The 21,792-nt window shown below is 39.6% G+C and overlaps 2 protein-coding genes across 3 annotated transcripts; both read left to right on the top strand.

Moving 5' to 3' along the window:
* Positions 1–850: 850 nt before the first annotated feature.
* On the top strand, positions 851–13,293 carry LOC141756387 (protein sel-1 homolog 1-like). 2 transcript variants are annotated; one of them, XM_074616058.1, is made up of 21 exons: positions 851–1,325; positions 1,441–1,478; positions 2,439–2,634; positions 4,768–4,935; positions 5,213–5,318; positions 5,466–5,628; positions 5,728–5,781; positions 5,920–5,979; positions 6,071–6,152; positions 6,270–6,424; positions 7,812–7,868; positions 7,961–8,029; positions 8,453–8,530; positions 8,730–8,792; positions 8,960–9,047; positions 9,257–9,405; positions 9,531–9,696; positions 10,423–10,494; positions 10,652–10,824; positions 10,981–11,109; positions 11,261–13,293. In XM_074616058.1, the coding sequence occupies exons 1-21, from the start codon at positions 1,238–1,240 to the stop codon at positions 11,543–11,545; spliced, it is 2,439 nt and encodes an 812-aa protein (XP_074472159.1). In that variant the 5' UTR covers positions 851–1,237; the 3' UTR covers positions 11,546–13,293. The 2 variants fall into 2 exon arrangements, with proteins under 2 accessions (XP_074472159.1, XP_074472158.1); XM_074616057.1 differs by having other exon boundaries at positions 10,420–10,494.
* Positions 13,294–13,411: 118 nt separating this feature from the next.
* On the top strand, positions 13,412–21,580 carry LOC141756388 (phospholipase B1, membrane-associated-like). The gene is made up of 16 exons (XM_074616060.1): positions 13,412–13,611; positions 13,881–13,945; positions 15,101–15,191; positions 15,301–15,359; positions 15,620–15,687; positions 16,205–16,248; positions 16,394–16,514; positions 16,603–16,654; positions 16,822–16,902; positions 17,008–17,073; positions 17,177–17,268; positions 18,363–18,444; positions 18,709–18,810; positions 19,060–19,155; positions 19,435–19,506; positions 20,787–21,580. The coding sequence occupies exons 1-16, from the start codon at positions 13,554–13,556 to the stop codon at positions 20,907–20,909; spliced, it is 1,272 nt and encodes a 423-aa protein (XP_074472161.1). The 5' UTR covers positions 13,412–13,553; the 3' UTR covers positions 20,910–21,580.
* Positions 21,581–21,792: the final 212 nt, after the last annotated feature.

Genomic DNA, 21,792 nt, shown 5'->3' with positions numbered 1-21,792 from the left:
ATGTGGGTGTCCTGGTGAGGCACATTCTTTCACATTTGATATACCTTGTAATTTTGTTTATTAAAATACTTATAATATTTTGTTTATAAAATACTCCTGCTGGTTTACAAAGCACTAAATGGTTGAGGGACAAAATACATTTCTGATCTTCTGCTATGTTATGAACCATCCAGACCTCTCAGGTTCATCTGGATCAGGTCTGCTTAGTGTCCCCTTAGAGTCACAACTAAACATGCAGAAGCAGCAATTAGTTTTTATGCACCAAATATCTGGAACAAGCTCCCAGAAACCTGCAGGACCAACTCCAACTTCTTTTAAATCAAAGCTTAAAACTTTCCTGTTTGCTGCTGCCTTTTATTAAATCAGATAATAATCTTATACTGCACTAGAGCTTTTACTCTTGTGTGTTATATTCTATTCTTTTATTTTTAGCTTGTTTTTATTTTCTAATCTTTAATGTTTTTATAATTGTTTTAATTATGTCGTAATGTTCTTTTGCACTTTATCACAATGTTCTTGAATGTTTATGTAAAACACTTTGAATTGCCCTGTTGCTGAAATGTGCTCCACAAATAAAGCTGTCTTGCCTTGCCTATTTATATTAATTTTAATATGTCTAAATGTCGGATTCACTATGGTTACGATGCTACTAATAACCAAAGCCACCGCCTCCACCTGCCTCTAGATGATAATGATATGTTCATCATAACATGTTGTGGTGTCGTGGACAAACCCATCAACTAGAAACATAACTGTGTTCGCACCTGATTGGCTGACACATCCTTGCCGCACGCTCATTGGCTACTGTCAAACCAGAACGCGCTGTGATTGGTCGAAACCTCGAGAACAGGAAGTGTCGCTCAGTAGTAGCAGGAGCTTAACTGTAACACAGCTAGCTAAGTAGTATCTGCTTAATATAACTACAAGAAGAAAGCTTTTACATGTCGCTGTTCAACTCGGCTGTTTGGGAGTACCAAGAGGTGCTCGGCAGCTATTATTCAAACCGAAGACTTGCCACTCTTGCACATTATTTCGTTGTTTAGTTGGTCTTTTTGTGTGGCTATGTAGCTTGTTAGCTCCCTAGCTAACGTTGGACGTCATTCAGTGAAGCTAACTACTCTGTGTGTGAGTTTATTAATGCTGCATATCACAGTGTGATAACACTAACTGGATGTTTGCTGATAGAAACAGCAGCAGCTAACAGCTAGCAGATTGCTGGCTTGTCAACATCAACATAATGGGCTATAAAAGGTGTTTAAAGACTGCAAGAGGGGTTTATATCTTCACCATCCTGCTGATAGTCTTCATCAAAGGAGTAACAGCTGGTGAGTATATGATGTGTATAAGTGGTTAATATCTGCACAGAACTGTTGCCAGCTGTTTATATTTAGATTTGTGCATCTCAAGTTCACACTGTGTGTCTTATTAATACTGTTTCAGATGAAGAGCAACATGGTAATGAAGGACCAGAGCTAAAGGTATGTCATGATGCTGATTTGATATTGTTTTTATTAAGTTAGACAAGGCAGCTTTGTTTGTATTGCACATTTCAAACACACAGGCAATTCAAAGTGCTTTGCATATATAAAAGCAAGATAAAAGTGCATAAGATAAAAACGAATAAAAGTGTAAGTTAAAAGAAAAAAATAAATTAAAAGGATAATAAAAACAATCAAAAGACAGTAAAAGCAAGGCAGCTTTATTTGTAGAGCACATTTCAGCAACAGGGCAATTCAAAGTGCTTTACATAAACATTCAGGGACATTGAGACAAAGTGCAAAAGAATATTAAGACATAATTAAAACAGCTATAAAAACATTAAAGATTAGAAAATAAAAACAAGCTACAAATAAAAGCTAGGATTGAAGCTAAAATAGAAATATAACACACAAGAGTATAAGCTCTAGTGCAGTATAAGATCATTATCTGGTTTAATAAAAGGCAGCAGCAAACAGGAAAGTTTTAAGCTTTGATTTAAAAGAACTCAGAGTTGGAGTTGGTCCTGCAGGTTTCTGGGAGCTTGTTCCAAATATTTGGTACATAAAAACTGAACGCTGCTTCTGCATGTTTAGTTGTGACTCTGGGGACACTAAGCAGACCTGATCCAGATGACCTTAGAGGTCTGGATGGTTCATAACATAGCAGAAGATCAGAAATGTATTGAAGTTAGCACATCAAACCTTGAGGATGAATGACTTGATTTCTTTTGGGGGGATTTTTTTTAAACAGAGTATATTTCTGAATTTTGTTAATACAACTCTGACAATCCACTGCAAGTGGAAACAAGTGTACAAAATAAATATAAATAAATAGATAAATAATCAACATAACCATCCATAACTTTTGCCATATGCAATTCTATTCAGCCTATTTTAATATGCAATGGGATTTTTTTCCTCATCCGTTCCTTTAAAATAACTTCTTGTTCATCCCTCCAGTCTTACCACGATCCAGACTCTGAAGAAGAAGACATCCGTCTGGCGTCAGGAATTGTGGCCGGTGCATCTGTGACCTCTGACCATGAAGTCTCCCAGCCAGAGGAAGAGAAACCGTCAACTGGGGAGGGACTAGAAGGAGAGGAGAAGGAGGACCTGCCTGAGCAGCCTCCTCCAGTTGAGGAGAAACCTAAAGAGGGTAAGGACTAAAATTCTAGCTCAAACGTCCATCCATCCTTTTGATGACTGGTTATTTCCGTTGTTTAAGGCTTCACATAGCTGTGTTAAGAAGGGTTGGTGAGCCACTGGGCATCTGGCTATTGTATGGAGTTAAGCTCCATATGAGTTATAATTATTTAGTGGTAGGAAATGTTAGTGGTATATTTCAGGGACCTCTAGTCTGAACCTACAATCTTAAAACATCTTTAGCTCTTATAAGCATTTATGGCTAATGTGCTGGCTGGCCTGAAGCAGGGATAGTCTGTCAGTAGCTTTACTGACTCCTCAATGCCCTCAGGTTTTCACCTCGTCTTAAGTCACATCTGTTTTTGAGAATGAAGACGCCGGTCTTGTCTTATTTTGTTAGCTTTGTTGAGTCTTGACACGTTAACCTGCTTTCAGTTTTGCTGACTCTGAGAAAAGATGTTTGTGGTTTCAGGGCAGCCAGCGCCAGATTGGATAAACGGTTAAATCCCATGAGAACTTAACAGCGCCTTGCACCTGTGGCTCTTCTTGCAGTCAGTTACATCATTTTACTTGTGGATTGTTAGTTATTTACCCATCGCCGTCTTGCACAAGTATAATATTGAGCTTGAATGAATATTGACATTTTACTGACATTTATTTGAATTAACAGACTTTGTATGTTTAATATGAAGTTGTAAATCTGTGACTGTTGTTTCTAGAAAAAAAAGATCACAATGGATATGGTAACAGGTTTTTTAGGTTTGTGTATTTACACGCGAGACAAAATATCACAAACAAAAGAAAACAAACATGGACACAAAAGGAGGAGGGGAGGGAAGGTATATACAGAACAATTGATGGGATACAGTAAAGGCTATGTTACATCGAAGTTCCTAAGCATGCCCCAGTGTCTGCTCAGGCCTTTATCAAAGTCTCTAAAGGGTAACCTTGGTATTTTTCAACCTGAACCCTATTTTCCCATGTTTTTGTGTCTAAGTGACTAATTGGGACAACAATTTTTGAAATTGGTCCAGTATTGAAAAAGGCTTAGGTTGGAAGCCCTGTAAATACATTTTCTTTACTAATGTACTTTTTATCATGAAGATGTTTTTTTTAATCACATTTAATTTATTATGAAAAGTCACTGAGAGCCATAACTTAGCGAACATGATGAGTAGACAGGTAGTGCGTCTGCTCGTTCAGATGCTCTCCACGTTGTTTTTATGTTCATAAGGCTTGCGGGGCACAAAAACACTTCGGCGCCATGCCTAAGTGTTTAATGGCAGGGAAAACCCTGTAATAGGGAAGTATCCCTGGATGTATTACTGAGAGTGGTACCGTTTGACTAATGGTTATTTGGCAAAGGCTTCTTTTCTTCTTCTGTTTAGTTTAACAGCAGTTTGCATCTGTAAATGTTGCATTACACCATCAATTTACATCCACTAAAAGTGCCTGTTTTTGCCACTGCCAGGCTCAGATTGTTATAACTGTCTTACAACATTATGGAAAGGACCCTACTGAGAAATAAAACATCATGTGTGGGCGGCTTCACACCGCCACTGCCTGTCACACAAAACATGCCCACCTGCCATAAACATCTTATACCACATGGGACAGGAGGGAAGGGCAAACCAGGCGATCCCAAGTCTTTGTCCAAAGCAACAGGTGGTTTGGTGTGATACCACAAACAGGGTAATATTATGTCGAGAGAGGATTGCATGTTCAAGCCATACCCAGCTGCTCACCTCTGGGTAATTGTATTTAGATGCCCAAGAAAGCAAGTAGTACCTTGAATTATATGCTAGATAATAATTACAAATATCAGGGACTCTACCTTTACCTCTTGGTATTGTTAATTTTTTGAAGGCGATTCTCTCTTTTTTTTTTTTATTCCAAAGGAATTTAATAAAAATAGCGTGTAACTCCTTAAACCAGGAGCATAGAACATAAGTGGGATTGAAGACCAGACAAATTCAACACATTCATTTTTAATACTTCAACTCTATCCCCACAAGGAGATATTTTTTTTTATACATAATACATACCTATTTTTTTACAAGTTATCATGCCATATCCAGTTGTTTTTTTACTTTATTATTTGTTTTGCCTATTATCTGTTATAATTATATGTTGTTTTTTTATACAGTTCCTGTGGTGAATGGAGGTACAGCCCATGGAGAGCCCTGCATCTTCCCCTTCCTCTTCCAGGGGAAAGAATACTCGGACTGTACCACTGATGGACGGGGGGATGGACGGCTGTGGTGCGCCACAATCTACGACTATGACCATGAGAAGAAGTGGGGTTTCTGTGAAAGTAAGTCTTTAACTTAATACCTTGGCTGTTAACTTATAACTACCTTTAGTGTCTCATTTTAAAGCCTAAATTAAAAATAAAATGTTAAAGAATTTGTTTTGTTGACTGATCATTATGACCTTATCAAACAACTTATCTGAAACCACCCTCACAGTGCACCATGTTTTCATTTCCAGAATTACTATCGATTGCCTCCTCTGCTGCCAAAGTGTTATAAACCTTTATTATTTTTTTTGCATCTGTAATTTCTCATTGGCTTCTCCTCTCTTTCCCTCAGCGGAGGAGCAGGCCCAGCAGAGACTGCAGGCGGAGGAGGCTGACGACCAGTATATAACTGTCCTGCGCATGCTCAATGCCACCACCAGGAGGACCCAAAAGAAAGAGTGAGTTTCTTCCCTGTGTGACTTTGCTCAGCACATCCTTATTTGCTTAAGATGTCATGTCAGCACTGTTTGTTATGTACACATCATTTTTATTATGTCAATCCGACTTCACTCAAGCCACCTCTGCTCATCCAAACACTCTTTCAGATTATACGAAAAGCTGCAGAAAGTAGCAGAGAAAGGCCACCATAAAGCCATGGAGAAGGTGGCGTACGCCATGCTGTTTGGAGACTACATGAGCCAGAACGTCACCAAGGCCAAAGAAATGTTTGAGAAGCTTGCCATGGAGGGCTCGCCTAAAGCTCAGACGGTAAAGATCTCATCCAAAATGTTATCTTATCAAATATACTGATTACTTGTGCTTATAGAATCAGTTGTGTAACATTGTGCATTGTTTACTTTTCCATAGGCTCTTGGCTTTCTGTACGCAGCAGGACTTGGAGTTAACTCGAGTCAGGCTAAGGTACTTTTTGTAAATTCTGTATAACTGAACTTATGCTGTTACTTTGGACAAAAGCGTCCGTGACAGTAATGTTATGTAATGTCTATCTTTTCCCAACATTTACTCACATATTGCCCACATTCTGTGTTTGTTTGTCAGGCCCTGGTTTACTACACCTTCGGTGCACTGGGTGGAAACTTGATATCTCATATGATTCTGGTGAGTTGATTTGTCTGTCAGTTGAGCAATGACACAGTCACGGTATTTCTTAAGTATAAAAAAATGACATTTCCTCTTATTGTTTTATTAGGGATACCGATATTGGGGAGGTGTGGGTGTTCCCCAGAGCTGTGAGTCAGCCCTAACACACTACCGGCTTGTGGCAAATCAGGGTGAGCATTCACTGCATTTTTTGATATGATATTCAGGTGTGATGTTCTGGTTCTTCATGGGCAAATAACCTGATTGAAACTCTTTTCTCCACTCCTCCTCTCCGCCACCACCTTCAGTGGCCAGTGACGTGTCCCTGACAGGGGGCTCAGCGGTGCAGAGGATCAGGCTGCTGGATGAGGTGGAGAACCCAGGATCTACCAGTGGGATGTTGGAGGAGGACTTGATCCAGTACTATCAGTTTCTGGCTGAGAAAGGAGATGTTCAAGCTCAGGTAAATTGGGTCATCATCAATATGTGTCCTTTGTTCATTTGTTTTTGTCATTACAACCTTATTCTGCACTGATAGTAAACATATCCCATGCAGTACACGTATCTTAATCAAATGTATTGATCATATATGGGACAGTTTTGGAAAAAAAATATTATACAAATCTAAAGCAATTTGCAGAACGTCAGTATAAAAAGTGTTTTAATGAAAACTAACAATGTGCAATACAAATATACCTCATTGTGTTGCCTTTTGTGACTGAGAGCCAAATGTTTGGTGAGAATAAGGGTGCTTACAAACCTGTAGTTCGGTTCATTTGGTCCGGACCAAGTGAAAAAATTATACACGGTTGCATTTTAATTCTGGCCCGGTTCCTGTTCACACTGACTTTTTACAAACGAACTAGAGGAGTAAACATGAAGTTATACAGACCGACAGGTAACACGTTGATTGGACAGTTTTGGCGATTATCATCCTGCATCATCAGGACCCACATGGGGAAATCAAATTCTGTTGACTGACTGAAGTTAATGAAGCACTTTAACGCTTCCAGATGACTGGTGCGAATGCATAGTCCAAACGTCGGGGAGCGCACGGACAAGTGCATGACCGGCATACTGCGGGATCGCTGTCACACACTTTTTAAAAAAGTTAATGAACTGACAAAGTACTTGAAGTCGGATACAAGCACAGCAGTTTTAACATCTTTTGACCTGTTAATTAGGGAAAATACACGCGCTGACGTGCTTAAATACACATCGATTCCTGAACAGATTTTACGTTCAGCAGATGGATTTATTAATAGTTAAGCTTTTGATATCATGCTAAAATCACATATCTGCTATCATAAAATCCTGTGGTTGGTTTGTTTGCTTTCACACCAAAAACGAACCACACCAGAGAGAGACCCATCTTCTCAAGTGGTCTCGGCTCAGTTGTTTATTGCGCACCAGAGTTCGATCGACAGCTTTGACAGCAGCCCAAATGAACCGTGCTAGTCGGGAAAACGGATCAGATTTCATTTTAACCAAACCAAACAGGTTAGGCGTGAAAACACCCTCAGTAAAATCTTTGTATATTCAAACTACTGGTAGCTGTGACTTGGTTACAGCTTATCTCCTGCCAAGTTTTACAGTTTTTGTCCTTGAATCCGTCTTATGGTCTAAAAATAGCTAAAGCAACAGTTGGCAAAGGTCATAATCACAGTTTACATTGTGTCAGCCTTTACTCATTTGTCCAGCATTTTTCTCTTTGCATGCAAATATATCTCAACCATATTACATGTATGTAATTAGAGGAAGACGAGACATCATTGTGTGAAATGTAATCTTCATATTTATACTAATTATGTGTCACTGAAGGTAACAAGGTTCTTTGTTTCCCCTGATAGGTGGGATTAGGTCAGCTGCACCTGCATGGAGGACGTGGAGTAGAACAGAATCATCAGGTGACATTTTCTTTTATAACAAAAGATTCATTTGAAGTATTGTATTCTTGTGATTTTAATTTCCATCATTAAATGTATTTTCTATCCAACAGAGGGCGTATGACTACTTCAACCAGGCTGCAAATGCAGGGAATACACACGCTATGGCTTTCCTCGGGAAGGTGGGTGAGATGCCTGTTGTGCAACGGTGGTGGAGACTGATTTATTTGTTTGTAATGAGACAGTTTTATTACAGTTATGTCTTTGTTTTACACTGGCAAGCCTGCTGGACATTATTAACTTACTTTACCTATAACAACAAACACTTCAGTTTAATCAAATCGTTTTGTCTTTTTATCCATCTGTTTCACTTCTCTGTCTGTAAACATTCTAAATATGTCGCCCATACTGTGTGAGATCTTGGGAGAAGCAGTCAGCGAGTTGGAGAGCAGAGAGATGCTACAAATTGAATCCAAAATAAATAAAGCCAATGATTTGGCAATGCTGTTTTAACAGAGGGCGGTGCAGAGCACTGCACTTGTGTTTGAGGCGGTGCATCACATTTTTGATTTCTGAGAGATGTCACTCCTTCTGTCCTTTTTCAGATGTACTCAGAAGGCAGCGAGTATATCCCTCAGAACAACGAGACAGCCCTGCAGTACTTTAAGAAGGCCTCCGACTTGGTAAGAACAAAGCTGTTGACTCATGTCTTTATCTCTATCTGAACTGGATAATTTACCTTTTTAGTGTTTGTAAGGGCGTCTATCATTACAGTTATTCTTTAAGAGAAAGCAGCACTCAGCTTTCTGTTACTCTACATACTTTTACCTGTTAGCTGACATGTGTTATTCAGTTGTCATGTTTGTTTTTGTTTTAATCTAGGGTAATCCAGTGGGACAGAGTGGCCTGGGCATGGCCTACCTATATGGGAGAGGTGTCCCAGTGGTAAGAGCCTTTTACACACACTACAATCTTTTTTAAAATCATGCCTGAGTTTAAGATGCACTCTCTCAATCCCAGTAAAGTCGTTTGGTTTATGAGGTCGATGGCAAGCTGCCACTCATGCTGAAATCAGAGCAGCCATTTGAATGTTGTGTGTTTTGTGTCTTCAGAACTATGAGATGGCACTGAAGTACTTCCAAAAGGCAGCAGAGCAGGGCTGGGTGGATGGACAACTCCAGCTGGGCACCATGTATTACAGTGAGTACAGCTGTGCATGGTGTGTGCTTGTGGTACACAATGTGTCACGGCCTCCTGTCAAAGCTTTTCATTGTTGTCTGTCTGATTATTCAAATCTTTAAAAAAAAGAAATTCTCTTTACTTTCTTCACATGATTTTCATTTCTGTGGACTAGTACACTTCTTTTCTCCTCCATTTGATTCACTGTTTTTCTTTCTTCCCCTCCTCAGATGGCATTGGTGTGAAGCGTGATTACAAGCAGGCACTTAAATTCTTCAACCTGGCCTCACAGGCGGGCCACATCCTGGCCTTCTACAACTTGGCCCAGATGCATGCTACTGGCACCGGTGTGATGCGCTCCTGCCACACTGCCGTGGAGGTGAGGCACCCGGGAGCTGCTGCTCAGTTCTTTGTTAATTGTGACATCATTGTGCGCCAATGTTACATGTTGGCGCCAATGTTACATGTTGTGTGACACACCGTGTGTCTGTGTCTTCATTTCAGCTCTTCAAGAACGTGTGTGAACGCGGTCGCTGGTCGGATCGTCTCATGGCGGCCTACGGCAGCTTTAAGGAGGGTGAGGCCGACGCTGCGCTGGTCCAGTATCTGCTGCTGGCTGAGCAGGGCTACGAGGTGGCCCAGAGCAACGTGGCCTTCATTCTGGATCAAAGTAAGAGAAACTGTGACATTAGTATCATAACAGGAAGGAGAAAAAAAAGTGTTTAAGTGAAAAGCACATCAGGTTCAAATGCCATAAAAAAAAAAAGTAGTCATAGCAGTAAGGTCTTTTCAGACCAAACTGAAATAATTAGTGCGAATAAATCGCACATCAAATTTAAACATTCAAACCCATCTATCTCTACGAGCCAGTCCAGTCATGAATGATGAAAACCAATGCAATAAGCTCAGTATTTACACTCGTTACAATAACTTGCTTCATAGGAAATGCGACCACATTGTAACTTTTCTACACAGACGTGCACACTTGGAATAAAAACCTAGAGTTGGGTTTGGGTTTATTATAGTAAAAACAAGTTATGCATCCATGATTGTGTGACGGTGCAAAACTTTAATTTTCGGAGGAATGCACGGAACGCAAATATTATGTGTTGGCCTTGGTGTGAAAGGTTTGAACGTGAAAAATCAGCCACAAATATCTCACATTTTCATTTTTCTTTTTTACGCTTTCTTCCCTGGTGTGAAAAGGCCTTCTGTCTTAGTTTAATCACACAATAGCAAAATTGATTTAGTGAAACAAATGTGGGTAAAAAAAATCCTTCTGTGTTTTATTATGCAAATTCCCCAAAAGTATTGACAGAGCACCAAGTTTGGGAAAAGTACCATCCTAACCTTTGAATGTTTTTTTTGTATTTGTCTGGACTGTAATAAAAAGAAGGAGCTAGAATCTTCACTGAGAATGAGACCTACCCTCGTGCATTGCTCCACTGGACAAGAGCTGCAGCACAAGGTGAGTCCGTACACACAGACTCTGATTTATTTGTAGCATTTCTTTTTCATGTTGAATCCACCTATGATTGGTTTACATAAAAAAAAAAGTAGTTGAATTTGGCTGCTCAATCCTACGCTTAGAATGAGAGTTTGATGCATATAAATCTCATTCCCAGGTTACACTGTGGCAAGGATAAAGCTAGGGGACTACCACTTCTACGGCTACGGGACAGATGTGGACTATGAGACGGCTGTGATCCACTACAGACTGGCATCAGAGCAGCAGCACAGCGCCCAGGCCATGTTTAACCTGGGCTACATGCATGAGAAAGGCCTGGGCATCAAACAGGTGGGCACAGAGTTTCACTGCTGACACTTAAACATCAGCTCACTCTCAATGCTTCACTCATATCCACTTAGTCACATTGATCTATGAATGCAGAGTAAAGTTAATGTAGTCACTGGACTGATTTGTGATTCTGAATTGTTTCATGCGGTTCTGCAGGACATCCATTTAGCCAAGCGTTTCTACGACATGGCCGCTGAAGCCAGCCCCGATGCCCAGGTCCCAGTTTTCTTGGCCCTGTGCAAGCTGGGCCTGATTTACACTCTGCAGTACCTGCAGGATCTTAATGTGAGTACTTCATCTTAAATTGTCAAGCTGGAGCCGTGACAATTTGGCTTTGAAATAGAAATTGTAAAAGCTGCTTCATCAGAGGGGAACTGAAATGAATCATATGTGTCTTTGTCCTCCATCCTCTCTCCTCATTCGGCTCCTTTGTTAGTTAAAGGAGCTGATTACTCAGGTGGACCTGGACCAGCTCCTGGGCCCGGAGTGGGACCTCTACCTCATGACCGTCATCGCCCTGCTGCTAGGCACGGTCATCGCCTACAGGCAGCGCCAGCACCAAATCATAGTTCCCCCTCGCCCGCCTGTCCCTGCCCCGGCGCCCCCTCCCAGACCGCCTCAGGAACAGTCGCAAGCCGAGGCCGAGCCCCAGGGACAGGGAGAGGGAGAGGCGCAAGCCCAGGGCCCGGCCCAGGCGGAAGAGGAGGAGCAGCAGCAGTGAGAGGAAGCCAGACGGAGCGAGGGCAGTAAAAGACAGACAAGATGCTCTGCTAGCCCGCCTCACGGAGCAGCTGGTGCTCACTAGCCGAATACCTGCTGGTTTGAGCAGCTCTCCCACTTTAAAAGAAGACTTAAGTTGGCTGCAGAACTGTGCAGTCTCACAACTCCCTTTCTCCATTTAATATATGCTGGTCTCGTGCTGCAGAAAGACGGTGGGGGTGTTTTATGGACAATGCCACAGAACAGAGCGTTGAGAGGATAACACAGACTTGGGACTTGCTAGTCTGTGACTCAGGACACTGCCAGAAGCAAAACCGTGTCCTCGCAATGGAAATGAGCCTTGTGGTTGCCAGATCAAGGCATCGTGGACTTGACTAATCAACATAGTCAACATAGTTGGAATCTAAAACGTGCATTAGTTTTCTTCTCACTTTCCCTTTTTGAGAAAATCACACTCTGCCTCAATCCTAATTTAGCGCAGTATTTAGAAGAAAAAAAACAGGCAGGAGAATGTGAATTCAGATAATTTGATGTGCTAGTTGGTAAAGAAAGTCATGTTTTTTTGCATGTTTTTTCTCTGATCAGTTTGACTTTAATTTTAGGCAACCCTTTTTCAGATACTTGAGTGAACAAATTTTTGCATTAATTAGTTTGGTTTATATGTTGGATCTTTACCTTTTCATACGTGCAATTCACTGAGAAAGATTAATTTATGTTCATTAAACATTAGTGCTTAAAATGTACTCCAGCCATGCTGTGTCATTAGTACAAGAAACCTGTTAAGCTGTAATCAAGGAGAGATCATTTAATTTTGAGCACACGGGTTGTTTGTTACGTTTCTAACATGGCAGACACAAAGAATGAGAAGCCGCTGAAGTCACGAAGCCGTCACCGAATCCTCATCAATGATGCAGATCCTGTTAGAAAATTCCTACAGAGGCGTCTCCAAGGATAGTGAAAGCAGAATGCACAGGCTTTTTAAAACTTCAATCTAAAGAGCAAAGGTCAGGAAAAAAACCTCTTCTGTATGATGTATACAGTCGAGTGAAAGGAAGCAGAGAACAGTTTTTGAAGATGTACTGTACGTTGATGTGATGCTTTTCCATCAACAGGCTTTGATTTCATTCTAGTGGTTGAGTAGCTCAATAGTTCCTCTCATCCTACATCCGCCTTTTTATTTCTTTTAGTTTGTTAAGCCTCGAGTTAGCTGAGGTGGAAATTAAAGAGCAGCCTTAAAGATAGCAGCGCCTCAAACTCTGGATTGTTTCTACATTAGAGGAAGTGGATGAGGTTTTTTTTGTGTGTGTGTATGTGTGTTTGGTTACACAACTTCAGCTGTTGTGAGAAGTTCCACCCCCTCACCAAAAGTCCAAGCTGGAGCCCTGCCTACACTTTTAAAGCTCAAATCTGAGAAACGAAGCCATGGTTAGGCCGTACAGTATTTATCAAAACGAAATAAGGTTTTGCCACATGCAGGTTTTTTTTTCTTCCTCTAAAAGCCTATTTGTTCAGTTCGACAGTATGTGCTTGTTGTTAAGAGTTATTGAGAATTGATCTGCCAATACGTCTGCATGAAGTGTATGAAGTCAAAAAGGACGATAAGAAAACGATTCCTGCATTCACACGACACCCACTCAACTCACAATTCGTCTAAAACGAAACACTGGTCAAGATTGTCGAGAAGACTGCATTTTTACCATCTCAAATACAAGTTTATAAAGAAATTAATAAATGATATATGGATATTTAGTGCTTGTTTTGAATGCTTTCTTCCTTGTTTGAATGTTAATATCCCAAAACCTTTGTGATGTAGAAAAGCCTGTGACACCTTGTTATTGTCATGATGTGTTGTGTGTTGCTGACGTTGATTGAATGGCTCTCACTGGACCCGCAGGTTGTCGCTCAGCTTTAGAGGGTGGGGAGAGACAAAAGCGACCGTGCTGTATAGCTGAGCATTGCATTGTGCAGGTCTGCAGGGGCGACCCGTTGACTGGCCCATACGCACTGCTATGGAGTGGCTTTGGATCGCCGTGGCAACATGTATGCTCGCTTCCTGTTCTGTCAAAGGTAAGTGCTAGAACAAGCAGGAGTTGCAGAGCACACGTGAGGCTGTGTGCCTGAATTTATTGTTACAACAGGGCCTTTTTTTTTAGGCTGATGGTGTTTTATAATGTCATCTGATAACAACAAAACATGTATATAAGTAAAGAGCCTTTCTAAAAGAGCCTGTTTTTGAGCTGTAAATGGCTGTTAAAGGAAAACTACATGTTAAATCGATAAAGTGGCTCATTGGGCCGTTTCAAATGGACACTTTGGATGTAATCCTTCTCTTTAAGGCAACGACTGGTGGTGGGAGTATGAGGAGGGGATACGACACTACAGCAAAGAGGCCCTCAACAAGGTACTGTGTGCACCTGGTTTTACCACTGAACAGAAAATGCTGTCTTTGTTAGCTACTGGTTAAGATTCTCACGGCAGAATATTGTTTAGTTCTCTGATTTTCTTTTGTTCGTCATTCAAACAGGTAGTGTCTGACCAAAGGGCCTTGATTGACAGGTTTATTAAAAAGACAACACTGTTGGACAATATGAAAACAACAAAAACAATATGAGTATATAACAATGGGTAGCTTACCTTTAACACAAGAGGCAGGTTACTATGGTATGGCAACTCACCAAACCACATGGACCAGCACATGTAGAGCTGTGGTTCTCCACCTTTTTTGTGTCAAGGACCCCTATTTATTTAAAAAGGATCCCCATTAGCTGATACCAATGGCACCAGCTAGTCTTCCTGGGGTCCGAAATCAAGTACATTCATTTATCACATACATACTATATACAACATCATATTTGTGTTACACTAATAACATTCAAAATTTCACATTCATACACAATCTTCCACAACCATTTAGCCTCAAGGCCCATCATCAGGGAAAAGGAACAAAAGAAAAAACCATACATGACCAACACTGGACTATCGATCAGCTGCTTAAGTAATGTACTCGTAGATGGTATTTGAATGAAGATTTGTTAGAGGATTGACGGATGTAAAGAGGGAAGCTATTCCAATGATACATCGACAAACATTAGGTCACGGTCACCATTTGATAATATCTTGCTTGAGGAACCTCCATCTGAAAAGATTGTGGTTGTTAGATATGATTAAGACCAGCATTTTATGTTGTCAACTACATTTGAGGAGATAATCGTGAAGAAAGTGAACCCTATGATCAGAATAGCTGCTCGCATGACTCTCACTCACCTTGGGCTCACTTCTATAGTGAATTAAATCGTAAAAATACACTCCCTGGAATTCCCTCAAGGACCCCTGGTTGAGAACCGCTGATCTAGAGTATGCGTGCAATAAGCAAAGCAAAGGTCAATGAGTGACAAGATAATGCTCACGGTATCAAAGACATCAAATTATATTAGAAATAATCTGCCCCCTGTGAGGAGAACTGTCTCCCTTATAGGACACATATTCAATCTGTATCTGAAAATAAGGGATTTAAAAGGTTTATTTCTGGTCTCACTCTTTCTTGTTTCATTCTCAGGAGTTTCCAGAGAAAACTCGACCGGTGAGCTTCAAACATCCCGTGTTCCAGTGCCCCGACATGAGTCCTTCTACCTCAATCCCTTCCTCAGGTCTGTCAAGGTCACATCCATAATCAATCTGTCTGTTATCCAGGAGTTGAAACTGGTTTATAATTTATTATCTTTCATCTCCCATCTCCCCTTTCTCCCTTTGGTTAAGTGGAATTTGTGAAAGCGGCAGATATCAAAGTCATCGCTGCCTTGGGGGATTCACTGACAGTAGGTGTTATTTGTTGCTGCAATGGCAATACAGTATAAGTATACTAATTAAATCATGATGACTAAATGTTGCAGTGACAGAAGTGTAACCAGATTACTTGTCATTACTGTTCTCAATTAGCTTTTTGGGCTAAAAAGTGTGAATTGTTAAATATCTGTTCTCATGTTTGCAAAGATACAACACCTCTTCAAAATGTAGTACACAATACCAGAACATACATATGATCATATTTGTCTCAGATGTTGTCTTTCCTTTTCAGACGGCCATCGGCGCCAACGCCACCACCGTCCTCGGGATTCCTATTGAGTTTCGCCACGTGTCGTGGAGGTGATAGAAATCATGAGTGAAACCTGTAATGGATCTCTTGCACGGATAATAACCATGCTCTAGTGGTCCTGCACTGTAGACAGCATATGAAATAATTAATATTCATGTGCATAATTTCATTACGTTAAATTGTTTCAATATTTGTATTATAAATAAATAAAAATAAGTAAAACAATATTATTATTAAAAAATAAATAATTAAAAGATATTAAAATTTTTATTTAATTAAATTATTATAAATTAAACAATTGTATTTATTTGTAAATAAAATAAAATCATAATTGTATTTATAAATGAATGAAATAAATAGAATATATATGTTTTTTATTTGTAAATAAAATAAAATACTTTTAATGTTTGTGTTTTTATGTAAGAGATGGAATTTGCTCTGTTCATTAGACTGTTTTTTATTTTCAGTGAGATAACACAGTTGATTTAGCATTGATTATACATTAGTTTATTACATAATTATTTTTGCTACTAATGGCATTCTTTTTTACATTTCTTCATCTTGCAGCATCGGAGGCTACGGCTCATTTCAGTATGTCATTACTTTGGCAAGTAAGATGTTTTAATCACCGATGATATCTCAGATATCTCTTGACATTTATTGTGTTGCATGTTCCATATAAACCAGAGCAGGATAAAGAAAAAAAACACAATACAATCGTCTTTACACGTTTCTTTTTCCAATTGTAACTTTCAGACATCATCAAGTTGTTCAATCCCAATCTGCTCGGTGCTGCTCCCGGCAAGACGGTTCATGGGATGCAGGCTCACATCAGCGAAACAGGCTTCAACCTTGCTGTGACTGGACACAACACATTGTACTGACTCATCAGTGTGACACCAACAGTTTTCAATCTGCACAACGTGTTAATTATTTATTATGATGTTGTTGATCTGTCTTTCTAGCAACCTCCCCGGCCAGACGAGACATTTGATCGACACGATGAGAGGTTATGAGGTAATGCCCTGTTTTCTCTGAAATGTAACAACAGAGAGATGGAAGAGTTTATAGACCCGGTTATTAAAGCTCAACAGACAGAATCTGACATATCCTGCAGCAGGATGATGTCCCTGAACCAGTTTTTTATGCACCATATTTGACCCCTCTGTTGTCTCTTCCTTTAGGGTCTGAACTTCGAGGAGGACTGGAAGCTTTTGACCATTCTCATGGGCATGAATGACATCTGCGATTACTGCAAAGACAAGGTCTGTCTTTTTCTTTCTCCAAATGAGTTTAGTTCATTCAAAATGTCTTTTTACAGAATGACAAGTATGTCATTAATCTCTGCAGAGTCTCCGTGTTCTCTCTAGGCTCTATTTTCAGTGGATAACTTCATTCACTATATCACCGTGTCGTTGGAAATGCTTATGAATGAGGTAAAGTGAAAGAAAAAGGAAACGAGACATATTTGGTCTCAGCGAAGGTTTCAGCTGGAATTCACTGCAGCGTGGGCGTCTTTTCCGTTGTGTTGTGCTTCAGGTTCCTCGTATGATCGTTAATGTCGTTCAGATCCTGCCCATGGAGACTCTGAGAGAGGTGCAGAAGCCCACCCCGGGGTGCCGGCTCCAAAGGTGAGCCGTTCATTCTTAACAGGAACATTAACATGAGCCTTAAAGTCTCCCTGCTGCTCAAAAATGTGTTTTATTGTGATGTTTGACCTTCACTCTGCAGAGTTTGACACTATAGAAGGCTGTTTTCACATTCATCTGCTGAAGAGGAAGGTTTTGCTGCATTTTGTGACATCACAACTGGCTTGGAAGCCAATCATGGTCCAATATACAAAATATAGTGTGCTGTTGAATAGAGCTACAACAATTAATTGATTATTAGTCAACTATTAAATTAATCGCCAACTATTTTGATAATCGATTTATCCGTTTGAGTAATTTTTGAAGAAAAAAAGGTCAAGATTCTCTGATTCCAGCTTCTTAAATATGAATATTTCCTGGTTTCTTTACTCCTCTGACAGTAAACTGAATATCTTTGAGCTGTGGACAAAACAAGACATTTGAGGACTTCATCTTGGGCTTTTGGGAAACATCGATTGACATTTTTCATAATTTTCTGACATTTTATAGACCAACTAATCGATTAATCGGGAAAATAATCAACAGATTAATCGACAATGAAAATAATCATTAGTTGCAGCCCTGAATTTGAACCCTCCAGCGCACATACACTGAGAATGGACTTCTCAGTGATGTAAGACACATCTTGTGTCCAATATTTCAAGTTTTGAAAGAAAAAAAAGGCATGCTTTGTTATGCTTTCGGGTTGTGCGTCCGTCCCATTCTCGTGAACGCGATATCCCAGAAACGGAATTTCTGGGAAGTTCTTTAAATCTGACACAAACGTCCACTTGGTGGCCAAAGGTCAAGGTCACTGTGACCTCACAAAAAAAACGTTTTGGGCCACAACTCAAGCATTCATATGCTAATTGTAACAATTTCACACACATGTTTAATGGTCATGTCTAGAAGGTAACGTTCAAATTGCAAAATGCAAACTTCTCAATTTACGTGTAACCTTCTAGACACAACGATGAATAACTGGATAAAATGATGAAGTGTGGACATTTTGGACAGACATGTATGTAAACTGCATGTTGACTTGTTGGCAGAGGAATACAACCACAAGGTGGTAATTCTAGTTTACTCTAATTTAGGTCTTTCTGCTCGTGCCTGATAGAGCCAGTAGCCAAGTCTCCTGAGCTTCAGGAGCTGGTAGAAATCAATCTGGAGTTCCAGGTACAGTTTATACCTCCATATTTATAGAATAATACATTTAATAGTATAATATAATAATATGTGCATATTATCCATAATGGAAAACAACATTTTAAATCATTATCAACCATCTTGCAAGATCATTTTATTTTGAAAATGCACTATAATGTACAATGTGCATGGTTCCGAAACAGTGCATGTTGATTTCATGTTAACAACTCTCTGCAAGTAATTTGCATGATTGCTGTTACTATAACTTGATTTTCATGCTACTCCCGTCCACAGAAAAGACTTGAGACGCTGCTGTACAGCAAACGTTTCTTCAGGGACGACTTCGCCGTTGTTCTTCAGCCCTTTCTGAAACACGCTGACCCTCCACGCCTCCCGGTAATCTATCCTCACTCCAAAGGCCACAACAATATCAACATGGCAGAGTCAGTGTCAACTCTCAGGAGATGAGTCAGTGTGAAACATTGCACAGCAATGATTGAATCATTAATATCGCGAGTGTGACAGCTGTAGCTTTTGGCTTTGTTAACACGAGGCTGAGAATGAGAGAGAAGTCACGTTTCACCAGCAACACGCTGCATCCATCAGTAAATCTACACCAGTGTACGTTTTTGTCTCCCTGAGCAGAATGGGAAGATCGATATGACCTTCTTCACTCACGACTGCTTCCACTTCACCATAAAGGGGCACGAGGAGCTGGCCAAGGGACTGTGGAACAACATGGTGAACAATGAGTCACACGGCTCGTATTTAATGGCACATGAGGTCAACAATCACCCCCATCAATATTCAGATGGATTTATTGTGTGAAGAAATGACGCAAAAGGATGAAAAGAATAATTTAATAGAAAAAAAGCCATCACAAACGTAGGAAAATCAAGGACAGTTATGAGTATTTTTTTAAAGAAAGTACTATCACTACAACTTAATTTGAGAAAAAAAACATTTATTTATTTATGCCACATATTAATTCTTCCTTGTCTCTCTGTCTTCTGCTCACAGTTTCAGCCGGAGGGGGGAAAGACGATTGTGAGCAGCTTTTCTGACCCCATCAGTCTCATCTGTCCACCCATGGTAAGACAGGTCTCTATACGACAATGTTACTATACCAGAGCATCATATGTTACCTGTGTCTTTAACCTGAACACTTCACTCTTAATTATGTGTTATATTGAGGGAAGAAATAAACTACTGTAGATATAGCTGCATTTGTCAAAAGTCGTTGTTGGTTTTTATAGTAATTTTGTACCTTTTTGAGGGGGACAAATTGATTCTACTAATTTCAGCATGGAATGAAAATAATCTCGCAAAGGTTTGAAACTTTCTTCAGATAGATAATCAGTCCCATTTTAGATTTTCTAGCCATTTTTGTTTGGTGAAAGTTATTCTTGAAATCTTTCTCTGTTGGTGCATTCAAGGAAGCTCAGATCTCAGAGTTGTTAGAGAATTCCCCTGTATCATGTGTGCTAATTGACTGTCTTGTGGGTTTGTTCATTGCTTTCCGACATAGGGCTGGGCAATAATTCATTACGTCAATAATATATATAATTTATCGTCTTTCAATGGAATCGTATTGTGATGAAATCATATATCGAAATATTGTGATACACAATTACATCGTCTTAATGGATGATAACATACTAACTTAAATTTCTCAGAAAATCTGATGTGAAATATTTTGAGGAATATCATTTGAAGATTTTTTGGAGATTTGCAGTTGTGTTTTTACATCACACTTTACATTACCAATCAGTTCAATGCGATTAACAAACGGTGTATATATGGAAATCTTTATTTATTTTATTCTTTAATTTCACTTGAAACTTCATTTTGAGAAAATACTCAATACTTTTCATTTGTCAAGTATTTAATTATCACAAGTATACAATAATAGACCTCAACATGTGGTTACTTCATAAACTATTCATTTATTGAATTACCAGAAAACATGCTACAGTGTATCGTGATATATATCGTTATCAAGATATGAAATTACCGAAATCGGGAGCGTTGAAAACCCAAAAATAAAAAGGTAGCGCACATCTTCAGGACAATCTCAATACGCTGCTCTTGTTTGCAGCTGCTTTTCCATGCAACAATGATATGTATAAGACACAATGCATAAGGGAAATAATTAAATAAATGGAAGCTGAAGAAATATTAATTGCAAGTCTGCAATAAATGGAAACCAGCAGTTTTCTGGATGATTGAAATCAATTTGAAAACTAGGCCATGCTTTGTGAAGTGTTCCCCAATGATGTGTAATTAAAGACCAGTATGATCATTTATATGCGTTTAGATACGCAGCTCAAACTGATTTATAACATCCCATATTCTCCATGTCTCATCTGTAGGAACACCCGTTTATCTTCACCCGACCGATAGCAGCAAAATCAGGTCAGCCTCCAATGCAGTCTGACGCTCTGTCACAGGCAGCCGTCTTCCTGCTGCTCCTGCTCCTCGTGGGTTTGGTTTGACTGGGACTCATCTAGCATTCACTTTGCTGGACTATTTTACAAAGCACCACTGCTACATTGGTTACTGTTGAGGTGATACAGCGCCTCAAAGGAGAGTCTGTGAGCCACTCTTTGAAACTTTGCATGTCTTTGGCCTCAAATAGCAGCATACAGGTAATTACTGCCGGACTGTAAGATAATGTGACTGTAAATCCTGCAACCTAAATATTTCATCTTGAGATGCAGGTGGAGGTGGTTGTTGCTGAGAAGCTTTCTCGGTAACACTTCATTTTACAGGTCAGCAAATTTCATGGTATTTAGGTGATAATTAGCAAGTAACCTATTTGAAATTTCTTTGGAATTACTGCCAAATTAGCCCAATATTTACCTCAAAATTGATCAAAAATTACTTTATTATAAACCATATTTAATAATTATATGCTTAAATAGCATATAATGGTTAAAATATACAAAAATGTATTGAGAACCTAAATTGATAAGGGGGCCGGATCAAAAATTTGTGAGGGGCCGGATTTGGCCCGTGGGCCTTGAGTTTGACACTGTATGTGCTGAATTACCTAATATACTGTATATATATTGCCGATTTTGTAACAAGCGAAGCATGAAGTAACAATTTTGTGACATTTCTACATTCATACTTGAAACATTAAACTAACTAGACTTTGCCAAAAACTGAAGTGAATGTCTGTTAAGTGTTTTCTTTAACAATCCTGAACCCTCAACTATTTTGAATCATCTCAGGTCACCTTTTTCTGATATTGTAGTGCGTAGTGCATTATAAAATGTGAAGTTTTCCAGACAGAATTACAAATAGCATCAATCCGCACATTAAAATTAATTTAGCTGGGAGGTTGACGGGGCTTAAATTCTCATTTCCAACATC

This window comes from Sebastes fasciatus, chromosome 18, assembly GCF_043250625.1.
Source record: "Sebastes fasciatus isolate fSebFas1 chromosome 18, fSebFas1.pri, whole genome shotgun sequence".
Taxonomy (NCBI): Eukaryota; Metazoa; Chordata; class Actinopteri; order Perciformes; family Sebastidae; genus Sebastes; species Sebastes fasciatus.
This window is presented reverse-complemented; position numbering and strand designations above follow the sequence as displayed.